At 36.4% G+C, this 16,600-nt stretch overlaps 1 protein-coding gene across 8 annotated transcripts in view; it reads right to left on the bottom strand.

Moving 5' to 3' along the window:
- Positions 1 to 16,600, bottom strand: part of WDFY3 (WD repeat and FYVE domain containing 3) — a 235,135-nt gene that overhangs the window by 176,384 nt on the left and 42,151 nt on the right. For all 8 annotated transcript variants that reach the window (XM_077882767.1, XM_077882766.1, XM_077882763.1 and 5 more), the window contains exon 2: positions 4,672 to 4,882. In XM_077882767.1, the coding sequence (XP_077738893.1) occupies positions 4,672 to 4,851 (180 nt within the window). In that variant the 5' untranslated portion in view covers positions 4,852 to 4,882. The remainder of the gene's footprint in view (positions 1 to 4,671; positions 4,883 to 16,600) is intronic.

Genomic DNA, 16,600 nt, shown 5'->3' on the forward strand with positions numbered 1-16,600 from the left:
TATTTTTCATCAAAGCTATTTCTTTCTTTCTTTTTTTAGAGAGGGAGGAAGTAGGGAAGAGACCGAGGGAGAGAGAGAAAATCTTACGGAGGCTCCATGCCTCAGCCCAGAGCCCGATGCAGGGCTCAATCTCACCACCCTGAGTACATGACCTGAGCCAAACCTGAGTCGGATGCTTACCAACTGAGCCACCCAGATGCCTCCCATTAAAGCTATTTCTTAGCAGTGGAGAATGTTCGTGTATAAATGGTCAAACACTAAATAATACATGAAGCATTTCAAAACCTAATGAATGGAATGTCTTATCTAAGGATTTTAGTTTATTATAATCCAATAAATACTCTTTATATACTTTTTAAATTGGTCATAATGGTACAGAAATAACTTCCTCTCTTTTCATTAGTTAACAGCTGACCTTTTTTTTTAAAAAAAAAAAAAAAAGATTTATTTATTTATTCATTCAGAGAGAGCGCGAAGAGAGAGGCAGAGACACAGGCAGAGGGAGAAGCAGGCTCCCTGCAGGAAGCCCGATATGGGACTCGATCCTGGGTCTCCAGGATCACACCCCGGGCTACAGGCGGGGCTAAACCGCTGCGCCCCGGGGCTGCCCAACAGCTGACCTTTTATGATAGTTAAATCACTCATTGTATTAGAGGTATATAAGACAATGCATATACATATGTGCTTTTACTCAGGCAATTAAAAACTTTTGACTTGAAAGAATACTTAATGAAACATGACAATATACAACAGAGTCACAGTCTAAGCAATAGAGAATCACTAAAGCATCTTTTTTTTTTTTTTTTTTTTTAAGATTTTATTTATTTACTCATGAGAGACACAGAAAGAGAGGCAGAGACACAGGCAGAGGGAGAAGCAGGCTCCATGCAGGAGCCCGATGCCGGACTCGATCCCAGGACTCCGGGCTCATGCCCTGAGCCAAAGGCAGACGTTCAACTGCTGAGCCACCCAGGCATCCCATCACTAAGGCATCTTAAATCTACTTTAAAAAAACAACAACAAATATTTAGATGATTCTTCCAGTCTAAGCCTCATTAAATTGGCTGTAGAAGCCCAACTGATGAAATACATGAGGCACATATGTAAGATATTACTTACTAATTTATGTTAATAGCTGAGAACAATAGCCCTAACTATTCTGAACATTATCAACACTTTGTAAACGTGCATAAGTCTGAGAGAAGGAAATTACCTCAAACTATCCGGTAGACAATAGTACATAGTGACACTGAGGTAAAACAAAAATTAAAAAAAAACTTCCCAGAACTGATTCCAATAAAAATTAATGACTGTTACCTCACCAGGGCTTGAAAAAAATGACTTCTCCATAATCAGTTTCTCTCTCTCACTTTCAAAACAGCTATTTTAAACCTTTCCTCACCTCTTTGCATACTCGTACTCTACCATAACCTCTGTCCATCATTCTGTCTCTTATTTCATAGATTAAAGAAAATGAACATCCTCGAAATGTACTAATGTTTGCACCTGCTCTTCTCTTCTACTCAACCCAATAGGTGATATGTGAACTGATCTATTTCCTTCTACCCCTTCTGCCTTACTACCCTCGCAAAACCGCAATCCCAACAACTAATGTATCTGCCTCTACTTCTACCCACATGCTGCTGAATGCCTACAAAAATCACACACCCGCATGGGTAAGATCCAGTACAAATTTATCATCTCTAACTTTCATTGGACTCTCAATACCTTAATTCTTTTACCATCTTTTCAACTATCTCTCTCATTCCCTTTCATAATATTCCAAATCATCACAATTTCCTTAAGCCCCCTAAATTTACTCCAAGGCTCTTTACAGATAACATCTTCTGTTGATGACTACAAGAAACCAAGGTCATCAAGATCTTATTCAACTTTTCATTTAAATACAAACCATATGCACACCCAACAATACGTGCTCTCCTCCAGGATGAAGTAAGTATCTTTCTCCTGCTCAAGGCTCACCTGCCCCCACCCCCACCCCCCTTAATTTGACTCCATGCTCTCCTCCCTCAATTTCACTCTTAAAATTTTCCAAATCTCCCCTTCTGCTTCCTTCCCTTCTCTTTATGAGCTGCATCTCCTCCATCTTTACAAAGCAAAACACTACAAACATACAAAAAAACCCTTCTCATCAGCAAGTTCACATACATCAATTTTTTTTGTTATCTTTTCTTTCAAAATTTCTACAACCCCAGTATATCCTTACTGTCTCTTTTCATCTCCCATTTACTCCCCATTCACTGTTTTCTGGCTCTGCATTCTAGTAACTTACAAACTGGCAAATTTCATGAACATTTTTCAATCTTCATCTTACTGGGTCTATGGTACATGATAGTGTTGACTACTCTCTCTCTCTCCTTACATTTATCTTTTGAGCTCGATAACCACCCCTCTCCTGATTCTTTTTGTAGTGCTACTGACCAGCTCATACTCTGTATCTTTCATGGGTTCCCCTTCTTTCATCAGACATTCATATTCACCATGGTTCATCCTTAGCCTAGTGCTCTTCTCACTTGGCAGTATAAACCATGAGTAACTGCTCATCCCCTTCCAGGGTTCCAACTACCCCTTCTGTGCCGGAGTCCCCAAAGCACATATCCAGCCAAATTCTCTACCTGAGCTTCCAATTGCTTATTGAATACATCCACTTGGGAAGCTTACAAATAGTTCAGACTCAATGATCCAAAGTGAAAAGATCTTTTAAACCTTTTTTTCTCAGCAACTGGGAAAAACATTTCCCAAATTAGAAACCTAGAAGATAACCTGCCTTGGTCCCTTCTATTCTCTTATTCTATTGTTTAAAATACTTCACTGGCTCTGTATGACTCCAGGAAAAAGAATTGGGTCCTAATACAATATACAAATCCATCTTGATGTGCCTCCTATCAATCTTGACAGTCTTATTTTTTGATCCTCCTCGATATGAAATCAACGTCTTGGACTCCTTATAGATACTGGCACATATGAAAATATTTACCTTTATCTTGACTCAGCTTTATTTTTTTTTTAAAGATTTTATTTTATTCATGAAAGACACACAGAGAGAGAGGCAGAGACATAGGCAGAGGGAGAAGCAGGCTCCATGCAGGGACCTGATGTGGAACTCGATCCCGGGAGTCCGGGATCAGCCCTGAGCCACAGGTGGACACGCAACCACTGAGCCACCCACGCATCCCTTGACTCAGCTTTATCTCTTACATAAATTACCTCCGTGGTTAATTGAGTCTAGTTAATTCCATTTGTGCTAATGTTTATCTTTTAAGACCTCAAGAATCACATCATATTCTTTTCTTTTTTTTAAGATTTAATTATTTATGAGACAGAGAGAGCATCCAAACAGGGGGAAGGGGAGAGGGAGAGAAAGAGTCTCAAGCAGATTCCCGGCTGAGCACGGAACCCTAGATGGAGTTGGAACCCACAACCCCAAGATCATGACCTGAGCCAAAATCAAGAGTTTCATTCAACAGACATTGAGTTTCATTCAAGAGACATTCAACTGACTGAGCCGCCCAGGCACACCCACATCACATTCTTGGAGATGTCCTTTCCCCATTCTCCACAGGCTTTTAGACAACTTTCTCTCAAGGGGTGCCCTTCAGTGCTGAAAGAGTTACAAGTAGCCGCAGTAATTGGCAGTGAATGGTGGAGCATCTAAAAGCCCTATGGAACTACTGACTTTTTAAACTATGTACTTGTACACCTCTGATAAAAATATAAAAATTATTTTAAATATCCCCACCAAGATTGCTACATGTAATTAACTTAACAAAATATATTAAGAAACTAACTCTATTTAACTTAACAAAATATCTTAAGAAACTAACTCTATTTAGACTCAATCTTGGGCCTATAAATATCCTCTTTCAAAATCTCTTAAAGAGAACCTGCCAAACAACAGAGCAAACTGAGATGATTCTGTAAAGTGTACAAAATACTCAGGCAGGGATCCCTGGGTGGCGCAGCGGTTTAGCGCCTGCCTTTGGCCCAGGGCGCGATCCTAGAGACCCGGGATCGAATCCCACGTCGGGCTCCCGGTGCATGGAGCCTGCTTCTCCCTCTGCCTGTGTCTCTGCCTGTATCTATCTCTCTCTCTCTCACTGTGACTATCATAAATAAAATAAAAAAAAAAAAATACTCAGGCAATTAACTATCATTTCAAAAAATAATGGAAATGACAAGTGGTAATTCCTATCCCCTTCCAAAACTCAACCACTATAGGAATAATATAAAGAATGCTCAGTCTTCCTTTTATCTGTTAGAACTAAATGAAGTTCACTCTGACCAGGTCTCAGATAGTCACATGGCTTTACGCAAACTGAAAAAAAGGAATGAAAACATCAAGCTTCTTAAAATCCCTGGGTGGCTCAGCAGTTTAGCACCTGCCTTCGGCCCAGGTTGTGATCCTGGAGACCTGGGATCGAGTCCCACATGGGACTCCCTGCATGGAGCCTGCCTCTCCCTCTGCCTGTGTCTCTGCCTCTCTCTCTCTCCCTCTCTCTCTCTGACTCTCATGAATAAATAAATATTTAAAAAAAAACAACAAAAACAACTCATTCTATCATTTTTTCCTACCTATGATTTATTATAACCTTAAAATTCCTGCAGTGCCACCCTGCCTTGGAAGGCCTGGCCTTGGCAACCAGGACTTACCCTGTTAAACACTGGCAGCATCATGTACAGCTTCTCCTCTTGTTCCTTCTGAGTCATGTGCCGGGGAGGATGGCACAACTCCGTGAAGAGACGGCGGAGGTGCATCAGTCCTAAGGCATTGTCTTGGGGGCTGCACTCCTCCTGCCTCGGTCGCCCCATAATCCTCTTCACCATGTTCATCTTGGCTGGTTGGTGATAAACACTTCTAATTCTGTGGAAAGATGTTCATACGTAGACAGTCAAAATGTCATCATCCTGATCAGGTCAAGAGCTTAAAAAAAGCCAGAAAAACACAAAATCCTGTTTGAAATGTTTTTTTTCTTCTTCTTTAAATAGAAAATGTAGAAAGGCAAAGCTAATTTTGATAAGTCTCCCTAAGTGACATATTAGGAATCATGGCACTCAATATTCCTACTAGCTTTGGCACAATGTGTATAAAATGTAGAACATTAATTGGACAAGTGTCAAATGTTTCCAACTAAGTCATATGAAGTTCAACAAATAAAGGGACCACAAATCTCACTATTAATATTGTTGCTTAATAGCTGAGCAGATATAAAAAGAATGAAGAATAGAAAGTTCACCCTCATCTCAAAACACCAAACCAATAAAAAAAAAAAAACAAAAAACACTCCAAAACAAACAAGCAAAACAAATAACCAGCCTATGCCCCTGGAAACATAAGGTTTTCTATTTTTAATTTTTTTTTTCTAGATGAAGGATTGCATTTTGGGTACCTGTTTGAAGAGTCTACTTTATTACAGTTTGAAAATGTACAAATTAAAATGAATGCATCCCAATGTATTTTACAAATCATAAGATGACAGTAAAAATTTTCATATAGCTTGAAGATCACTTTTTCAGACTATAGTTTGAAACTCTGGCAAGTCATGTTAATTCATTTAGTGGATCATGATGCACGTTAAAAAAAGTGAAATGGAAGATATTGAAATACATATGGTAAGGGGAATTATTATTTCATGCAACTTATTTTAGGTGATTCATGCATACTAAATGACAATGTAAAATGTATTCCTGACTAGAGCTGCAGTTAAGAAATAAACAAACCAACCACTGGGTTAGGATATGTACCAGAATCAATAACACTAAGCATTCAGAAAGCATCATCAGCCCTTTTCAATCACCACTAACTGCTCCAGCAATCACCTAATTTCAGATACAAAAAGAGGGTATCTTAAAAAAGGAACCAGAAGGGCTGGGAAGACATTATGAATATACAGAATTTGGATAAAAGGCAATTAGCTTTTTAATCTGTAGAAAAGTAGGAATAACCTGAAGATCAGTTTTTAATTTTGCGCTATAACCACATTAGCCAGTAATGCCATTTCTTAAGAAATAAAAGATTACTGCAAGGCTAGAGCTCTACTTACTAAACATTGGTCTACTGATTTTTAATACTCTAAGAACTGGCATCTTACATATGCTTGAGAATTTTGAGTGAATTCCATATTTGGCCACGGGTACATGCTTATGCATTCTAGGATCTAGCCTACTGCAACAGGAGGCCATGAGGTGACTCATCCCAGGTAAGGAGTAGAAAGACACTGCCTAGAGCCCCGCCAGTGGCTCCGCCATGCTAAGTGACTGCTGTCCTGAGAGCACTTAAAACACTCTAAGGGGTCCAACCATGGGGGAGAGTACTTAGACACATAGGCAAAAGCCAAAAGAGCCTCTAAACCACAAAATGACAAACCAAAGATCATCCAGTTCAAAGCTGTTTAATGTATTTCATCCTTGGAAAATAGGTAAGTCCTTCAAATATAAGGATTTCAATAAATACATTCAAATCACCTATGTGCTATTTATACTCCTGGAGAGCCCCAGAACAAAAACAAAATTTGAAGTGAATTATAACTTTTGATGATTAGCTAACATTTTAGATCATGCTTATCTCTGCTTTTTCCTTAGCCCATAGCTAAAGTTCATGATCTAGACAGTCCTGAAGAGGATTTAGATTCATGTTCCCCTAACACTTCAAAACATTTTTAAGAGATCTCAGCTTTCCAAGGGTTCTATGTCATTTTTTAAAAGTTAAGTATTATTACTCTATAATACTCTAGTTCAAAGCACTTTCAGATCTTCTCCTTTGCTCTTCATTCTAACTTAAGCAAGTGGGTGGACAAGAGGATTAACTCTACCTTTATGTAAGGCCCTGAGACAAGGGCAATAAGCACAAAATCTCACAGTGATAAAGAACTGGATGAGAATCCAAACCTCCTACCTCCTGGTCAAGTACCCTTCCCACCTAACTCATATTCACGTGCGTTTTTTTTATGATTTTATTTTTTAAAAGATTATTTATTCATGAGAGACACACACAGAGCGAGGTAAAGACATATGCAGAAGAAGAAGCAAGCTCCACGCAGGGAGCCCGATGTCGGACTCAATCCTGGGACCCTGGGACCCCGGGACCACACCCTGAGCCGGGGGCAGATGCTCAACCACTTAGCCATCCAGGCATTCCTATGATTTTATTTTTAAGTAATCTCTACACCCAACGTGGGGCTTGAACTCACAACTCTGAGATCAAGAGTCGCATGCACTACTGACTGAGCCAGCCAGGTGCCCTCCTCCCGTGCTTATTTTAAATTACAGAATTCTTAGAAACTGGAACTGTAGAAATAATTTATTTAGCACCAAGTAGAATGGGAAATAAATCTTTTTTGATTTTTCTTAAGATTCTAATCAACTTTCATTAAAAAAAGGAACCACATGATCACGGAACGACAAACAGTAACTAGACGTAATGAAGCTATTGTACTATCGTTATTTAATATTTATCTGATACAAAAGGATATATATTAATCAGCTAAGTGGGTTTACTGGGATTTCTCTTACTCAGATAATCTCAGTGATGGAAAAATTCAGATTCCTCCTTCTCTCCTTCCTTACCAAGAAACACTTAAGCATATCAGATTGCTGGATTATTGCTTTATCTCCACTCCAATATTTATATTTGAAGTAGTATTCAGAATAAGAACTATCATGTTTAAAATACTATTCAGCAATGAGAGACTAAAAAGAATAAGCACTTTTCAATCAAATCTGTAAAAACATATCCATGTGATACAGGTAACTTCAGGTGAACCCCTTTGAATCCTGGGTTTCTCTCATCTGTAAAATCTTTCCTCACAGCCTTTTTGTAATGCATACATAAAAGAACTTCGTTTCTATTAAGCGCCAAACACATTAGTTTACATTCAATAAATTCTTTTTCCTTCCTTTGAGCCTAATCATGAAACATTTAATCCTTTTTATTTACTTTTTTAATTATTTAAGCAAGTAAGGAAAACAGTTTAAGACTTTACAGTATTTGGCTTTAGAGATTTACACAATGATAAAAAATTAGCGAAGTATTTATTTCTTTGTTAGATGCTCAATAAGAAACTTACAGAGTAATGGAGAAGAGATAGGCAAAATATAATAATAATAATAACAACAACAAACCACAGAATGATTATTTTGGGGATATTGTCACTAGAGGTTTTCAAAATATTTATAAAGATAATTCTCTATAAGAACTAGTTTTCTAGTACAAACCCTATTTTGTTTCACAAAAGTATTTGTACCACCATAGTGCCAACAGGGGGTTATTTAAATAGCAATGAGATAATTACTGCAATGAGCCCAGACAGTATTTCTTATTCTAATCTCCTGTATTAATGCTTGAAAATCCCAGATACTTTAATCTTCTCCGCCCAAAATTCTTTAAAGAGTCTGCCATTATTTAAATTACAGAAGGGTATAAAACAAGGAGCCTAAATTTTAAAAATATATTATTCAAGTAACTAGCTGCCTTTGAGTAGCACAGCCAAAAACTTAAAATAGCTTTCCTTTATTTATTTATTTTTAAAAGATTATTTATTTATTTATTCATGAGAGACACACAGAGAGAGAGAGGCAGAGACACAGGCAGAGGGAGAAGCAGGCTCCATGCAGGGAGCCCCGATGTGGGACTGGATCCTGGGACTCCAGGATCACGCCCTGGGCCAAAGGCAGACTCTAAACCGCTGAGCCAGCCAGGCGTCCCAATAGCTTTCCTTTAAAAAAAGAAAAAAACATCCCTTAATTCCATAAGAGAAAAAAATAAATAGTTCACATGGCTAAAGGAAATCTTAAAATTTCATCAAAGAATTACAGGTAATTTCTCAGGTATTTATTTTATTCTTAAAACTTCTGGGGAAAAAATCCTTTACTGTGAAAAAGAAAAGCAAAACTTCTTACACTTTAGAAGAGTAAAGGGCAAAACCTAGAGAGACTCCCACCACACTGGTTCTATATAACTCAGCAATCTAACATATATACACATTGAAAAATACCTATAGATACAGTCCTCAATTGGAATTTAATCTTTCTGCCTGCTAAAGCATTAGTTTTTTTTGCCTTTTTCGCCGTTATCAGATTTTAGTCTCTTCATTTACAGATGAATCAGCCACTTCATTTATTTATATAGCAAAATACAATCACTTAAGACCTATTCCCAGTATCTCCCCATCCTTTGCAGACCATCTAGTTCACTCATCTACTGCATATATACTGAACTAAACAATTTCTCAAAACATCTTTTAGGTATGCTTAATTTGCTTAATTTTTCTCTCTTCATAGACAAAAGCATATTCCAAAGTCAAAAGCGACTTGCTTCCATTTAAGAACACTTCACTTACATATGATTTCCAAGTACAAGTAGCCACTGAGGACATGTCCCAGACAAGTTTCTTGAACCCCTCCTTCTAGCAGCCTCTACTGCTGTTTTGGCAGCCTCAAAGGCAAATTTACTCCAATAGATAAACAACAGTTAGGTTACTTGATATGATTAATATTATAGTATAATTAAATCATTTATGGAATAAATAAACTTCTGTAGGCTGACCTGAAATCCCCAGCATTCTCTGAAAGTGTATTTTATGCAAATTCTGTTCTAAATTTTGTATAAGATCCATGAAAGAAGAATATTTGTAGCACAATGCTTCCGTAATTTGTGATTATCTAACACTGGCATATTTCTGCATTCCACACACCTCTACTACTTCTACTACAAATCATTCAGCTCTGTGATCATTTATTAGTAGCCTCAGTGGATGGCACAGGGCAGGAGAGACTGACCTCCAGAGTGAGATGAATATTAGCAGGCCCAAAACTTTCGGGCCATATTCACCTACCCCCCGATAGGAATTTCTCTATTTCTGAAATTTCAAATTGTGAGATCTCACTCTGAGATCCTAATTTTCAATCCATCTACTTTTCTCATTCCTTAAACCTGTGGTCTTAACTGAAAATATACAGATTGGAAACTATATTTACATAAGAAAAGGAGGAATGTCAGAGAAGAAATAAATGAAGGTAAAATAAAATTTTATTATTCTTTTTTAATTCAAGTATAACTATTTTTTTTAAGATTTTATTTATTTATTCATGAGAGATACACAGAGAGAGAGAGAGAGGCAGAGACACAGGCAGAGGGAGAAGCAGGCTCCATGCAGGGAGCCTGACATGGGACTCGATCCCAGGTCTCCAGGATCCCGCCCTGGGCTGAAGGTGGCGCTAAACCACTGAGCCACCCACCGGGGCTGCCCTCCACAGCTGATATTTATAGAACACTCCATCCAACAAAAGAATACATATCCTTCTCAAATTCACATGGGACATACTTCAAGACAGATCACACATTGGGCCATAAATACGCCTTAACAAATGTAAAAGCAGAGAAATCATACAAAGTATGCTCTAAGATCACAATGGAATTAAACAAGAAACCAGTAACAAAAGGTAGCCCCAAATACTTTAAATTAAATAATACACCTTTAAATAACACATGGAAGAAGTGTCAAGAAAAATTCACAAACATCTTGAACTGAAAATACAACTTATTAAAATGTATGAAACACAATGAAAGCTGTTGTGAGAGGGAAATTTGTAGCACTAAATGCATATATTACAGAAGAAAAAAGACCTTCAATCTTTCAAACTTTACTCTGCCCATACCTTGTCTCATGCAGGTCTCCCTCCTGTGCTTTCATACTTCTGTGCCTCTGCATACCCTGAATCCTTTGAGGGGAGAAGGGGTTCCCCCTCCAGTTTATCTGAATTGACCTGATTACTAATCATCCCTTAAATCTCTAGTCCGGGGCATCCTGGGTGGCTCGGCGGTTTAGCACTGCCTTCAGTCCAGGGCCTGATCCTAGAGACTTGGGATTGAGTCCCAAGTCAGGCTCCCTGCATGGAGTCTGCTTCTCCCTCTGCTTGTGTCTCTGCCTCTCTGTGTGTGTCTCTCATTAATAAATAAATAAAATAAAAAATATAAATAAATAAAATAAAATAAAATAAATAATAAATAAATTAAAAAATAAATAAAATCTTTAAAAAAAAAAATCTCTAGTCAGTTGTCCCTCTTCTAGAAAGCACTCCCCAATCTCCCTGTTAGAGATGATCCCTTCTTTCCCATACAATCCGGTGCATATCTTTATCACAGCATTTTTCACAATGTTACATAACTGTTATTTGTTTTTTCCAATACTAGACAAACAATATAAGATTATGGAAGGCAAAGTTCACGTCATATTCAACTTCTTTCCCCCAGTATTTAACACCTGGCAAATAAGAGGACAGACTAAGAAACGGCTGATAAATGAGTAAAAAGAGACCAACAAAAGTTTCGAAGATGAATGAACTAGAAACAGCTCAAGCCAAAGGTAAGTTAAGGTGATTTAAAACAGGCCAAAGATGGGGAAATTTTTCTATAAATTCCTTATCTGTTTATTTTAAAACAAGAAGGCTTAGAAGACAACTACGATCTTTATGGTTTGTTTAAATTCAATTTTATTATTTGAAAAAGTAAACCATTACCATATGACCATTTTTGGTGAGAGGTATTGGGTAACCCAAAACATATTTTTCTAAAGTAGTCAGGGAAAACAGATACAAATTCAGAAAGTAAGAATTATAAATGTGGAGGCAGGGACAGAAAGGATAAAAATCACTGCTAACAGAATTGGTTGGTAAGCAAATGATGACAAAACAAACAGCAGTGAGCCAGAATCTTTGACAGGGAATCAATGTATCAACAACAATCTTGAGGACAAGGAACATCCAGAAAGGAAGTCACTTTAGTACCATCAACAACAAATCACTTCTGTGTGAGTGGGAATATACTCAGTGATCTGAAAGTGATGAAAAGGAAATGACAAATGCAAAAGACAGTGCAGAATTGGATCAGTAAAATCACACAAATAAAAAAAAAATAACAAAAAAAAAATAACATTATCAATGAAAAAAAGAATGGGAAAGTAAGTGTTGGCTTCTTCACAGACTAAATTATACAATAATGAGAGTTTTAATTGTGAATTCCTATACTTTCATGTTTCTCAAAGTATCAGAGTTCATATATTCAGATAAATTTTGCTCTACCCACCAATTATTTTCAAAGGCTATGTACACAGAATGATGCGAACATGGTTCAAAATGCTTTTTAAAATTCCTCTCTAGAATTGCTTTCAGAGCATTTTATAAACTCTATCTAAAAATCAGTGTCATCATATATCATGTTTTACCAAAAATGGTATTACCCAGTTTGCTCATTTGCCTTAGTTCCTAAACTTTCTCCATATAACTTTTGCCTATTACTAAATATCAAATCCTTTCAAAAAGACTGAAAATTGACCACTAATAATCAAAAGAATGCACTGCAGACTCTGCAGCTAATTATGAGGAAAATATTCTATTAGATTCTGAGCAATGGCAAGAGTCTACTATATGTAAGGCACTGTGAGTGTATCAACCCTCCATGGTGTGGTGTATTCACTTTCCTAAAATTCCTAACAGATCAGTATAACTTCCCTTAAAAGTGACATGACTGCCTCAAGTGGAATACAGCCAAAACCCTTTACAAGGCATAAAACGTTTCTCAAAATCTGTTGTATACCCAATTTTGCAGTATTGTCTTCTGCAATATCCCTCCTCCCATTCTACGCTCATAGAAAATCACCTATCCGCTGTTCCCTGAATATGCCATGGAATTTCAAACTCTTCATGCTTTCCCCCCATGGCCTTTCCTCTACCTAAAATGGCCTCCTCAGATTTTCTTTTTACTGCCTAGGAACCTCTCATAGATAGCTCATAATCTTACTTAATACAATTTAAACTTATCTCCAGCATAGTAACATGATCACTGATTCAAATAAATATTTGTCAAGACATTCCACACCTCATCCGAATCTCTTTCTGTTCCAGCCACCTAGCTCTGCTTTCGGTAGCTTATATTCGCCATGTCCTTGCCATTAAAGCAATTAAGAAATAATCTGAAACACAAAACTTAAAATATTTATAAGAAAAAATGTTGGAAAACATATTTATAACCTCAAGGTAAGGAAGTAAGGAAGAAGATCTTTAAAAAAAAACCCCAGCAAATTAGACACAGACAAAATTAACCTTACCAAATTAGTAACTTTTGTACATGAATAATTAACAGAAAGTCAACACAAGCCACAAATTAGGAATGAAATATCTCCAATACTTATAATGAACAAAAAAATCATTTGATCTAATATATATAAAGAATGGCTATAACTCACTGAAAAAAGTAAACCACCCAATAAAAAAATAGACAAAAGACAGACATTTCACAGAACAAGGCAAATGACCACAAATATATAAGGGTGGTGCACAACCTCATCAGTAATAAATGAAATAGAAATTTATAATTTTCTGACAGCTTTTTGCACTCTGGTAAGAATGCATGTTCATTTACCTTATGTCTGTTTTTATGCCATTGACTGTCATCCACCCTCCCCAAATCCACAGGACTCCTTCACATCACCTAGAAAAACATGTACTACAGATCCGCATAAACTTCTCCACCAGGGTTGAGCCTGTAGTCAACAGCCAATAACCTAGTCTGATCCCATATGAGGCTATTTCTCAATCTACCACAGGTATAGTACAAACATCTTAGAAGTTATGGAGGGTATCTCTAGGAACAGGCAGCTCCACCATTTCCATACATTGAACCTAGTTTGAAGTCAGTGACCTATAAATATATATATATTATATATATATTTATATATAATATAAATATATATTTAAAATGTATTTTTTTAAATAGAACAATCCTATTTTAAAACTATCAAATAGATTTTTTATTTTATTTTTTTTTATTTTTTTAAAGATTTTATTTATTTACTCATGACAGACCGAGAGAGAGAGAGAGGCAGAGACACAGGCAGAGGGAGAAGCAGGCTCCACGCAGGGAACCTGACACAGGACTCGATCCTGTGTCTCCAGGATCACACTCCGGGCTGAAGGCAGCGCTAAACCGCTCAGCCACTGGGGCTGCCCTCAAATAGATTTTTTAATATATATTTTTATATTCAACTTTTTGGTGTTTGCCACATACCTGACATACCAAATATGAATAATACATTTTTATGGATGGCTACATGATAGTTAGGTGGATAGAGTGAGTCAAGAAATCTTCCTGCTGACACTTAAAACTTTTCCATAAATTCCTCTATCCAAATATCATTTAACGGAGGTATATGAATGAAAACACTTATGAAATTTATTTTTATAAAATCCTTAAAGAAACATACTTTAAAAAAAAAGGTGGTACTAATATGAATCTTTTGGACAAAAAGATTACTTGTTACCAGATATAACCTTTTGCTAACCAGAATATTAATTGCTTCTCTTTTAATTTTTTTACATTAGATATTATACAAATGAAATATTAAAATATACTTACATTCTCATGACTGAGGGGTACATTCTCACTAAAAGGGTCAAGGGAAGGGAGCTGAGGAGTGAAGGGGTAGAAGGAGAGGAGAAAAGAATAAGAAAAACTGTATTTCTCTATCGTTCCAATAGTAGCATATAAGAATGATTGCCACAAATAGCCATGTCCTAATTACATCATTTCACTGTTGATCACATGTAGCCTATTTTAAAAAATGCCTTTGGGGAAGAATAAGAGGGAAAATGCTATTCTTAACAGTTGGCTATTTAATACATTTTATAAATGCATCCAAAATATTGATAATAATGTTTTAAATATATTGCCCTTTATTCTAGGGAAATAAGTTATTAAAGTGAATAATTTTGCAGAGTACAACTCAATTTACCATATTTTTCTTATAATAATTTCATCCTCCTCTTAGAAAGAATGCCACGTTAATACATAAAATACTATCTTAAACAAATTGGCAGTGACCCCGACGATGGACATCAGTGTTCTTAGGTTTGTTAATTTTTTTAAACATTCCATAATATTTAACATTCATTGTTTTGTGGGAACAATCTAAAAAAAAATCACTGACTTTTCTTGAAGGACCAGAGGATCAAGCATAAACCAGCATTATTCTCATTTTGCTCATCTCCTTATCCATTTTACAGCTAACCTCTCAACTAGAGCTGGAGAACAAAGGTATAGGCTATACAACTGAAAATTCCTAGCTCATAAATTTACTAGTAGAGACTGAATCTTTGGAGGTTAAAATTAAAAATGTAAAGTATTTTATTTCAGATGTCTAGGCTTTTGAATCCTGCTCCTTAAACAGAAAATATAACCTATAAGAAGTGCAATTTTCTATAAATGAAGACTATGAAGTTTCATTTTGTTACTTAACTTCCTCCTACTAATTATATATAATATTCTAAAAATCACAATTTGGATTGTTTTAGGTAGGGAAGTGTACCATGCAAAGACTTAGGACTGAAGAAAATATAGATTATTTTTCAGCTTTATTTTTCTTTCTGAAATTATGTAAGACAAAGTTATTCTATAGTCATTCTAAGACATTTTAGTTGATTCTGCTAAAAAGCAAAATTTAGTACCTCAAATGGGGAAGAGACCCATGAAGCAATTATAATTAATTGCATTTAAAGAAATGGATTAGGGGATGCAGGGCTGGCTCAGTGTTGAGATTCTGACTTCAGCCCAGGGTGTGACCCCAGAGTCCTGGGATTGGGTCCAACGTCAGGCTTCCTGCATAGAGACTGCTTCTCCCTCTGCCTGTGTCTCTGTCTCTCTCTGTGTCTCGCAGGAATAAATAAATAAAAGCTTAAAAAAAGAAATAAAAGAAAAAACCTTAATGAAACTTGCACATTAAATTATGTGATTGTAAATTCTGAAAATAATCGTCTCCATATCACGGTAGTAAAGCCGGTGGCTGACATAAGAATAAGCAAACCAAAATGCAGCTGAGACCTTAGAAAAAGACCACAGAAAGGGATGTAACTGTTATGTAGGTGGTACTGACACACTTGACCTCTACCTAAAGCCATACACAAAGGACTCAAGGTGGATTAAAGACCGAACAGTCAGAGGAAAAACTATAAAAGAAAATGAAGATATTTTTATGAATCACGTAAGAATTTATTAAGCATATATTCAAAACTACATAACATGCAAAAATAAAATGAATGTGATCAAATCTAAAGTTAAATATTTGGGGCCCCTGGTGGCTCAGTCAGTTAAGCACCCAACTCTTGATTTCGGCTCAGGTCATAATCTCTGGTTTGGGAGATTAAATCCTGTACTGGGCACCATCTCTCTCTCTCCCTCTACCTCTGCCTCTTCCCCACTTCTAAAAAAAAATTTTAGAAATATTTTGGCTCAGCAAAGAACATGGTGAACCAAGCAAAAAGCAAAATAACACAACGGGAGAAGATATTTGAAATGTCTAGAACCACAGGGATTATAATCTACAATTAACAACAACAAAAAAATCTCAAGAAAAATCCCAAATAACAAATTCAAATCCCCAAGAAAATTACAGCTTTCCCAATTTAAAAAAAAAATAAATAAATAAAAGATGAACAAGCACCCTGTAAGGTCAAAATATGAAAGAGATATTTTTACTTTACTCAATAATCAAAGAAATGCAGGCTAAGATAAGGAAATGCCATTTTACACCTC

This window comes from Canis aureus, chromosome 33, assembly GCF_053574225.1.
Source record: "Canis aureus isolate CA01 chromosome 33, VMU_Caureus_v.1.0, whole genome shotgun sequence".
Lineage (NCBI taxonomy): Eukaryota > Metazoa > Chordata > Mammalia > Carnivora > Canidae > Canis > Canis aureus.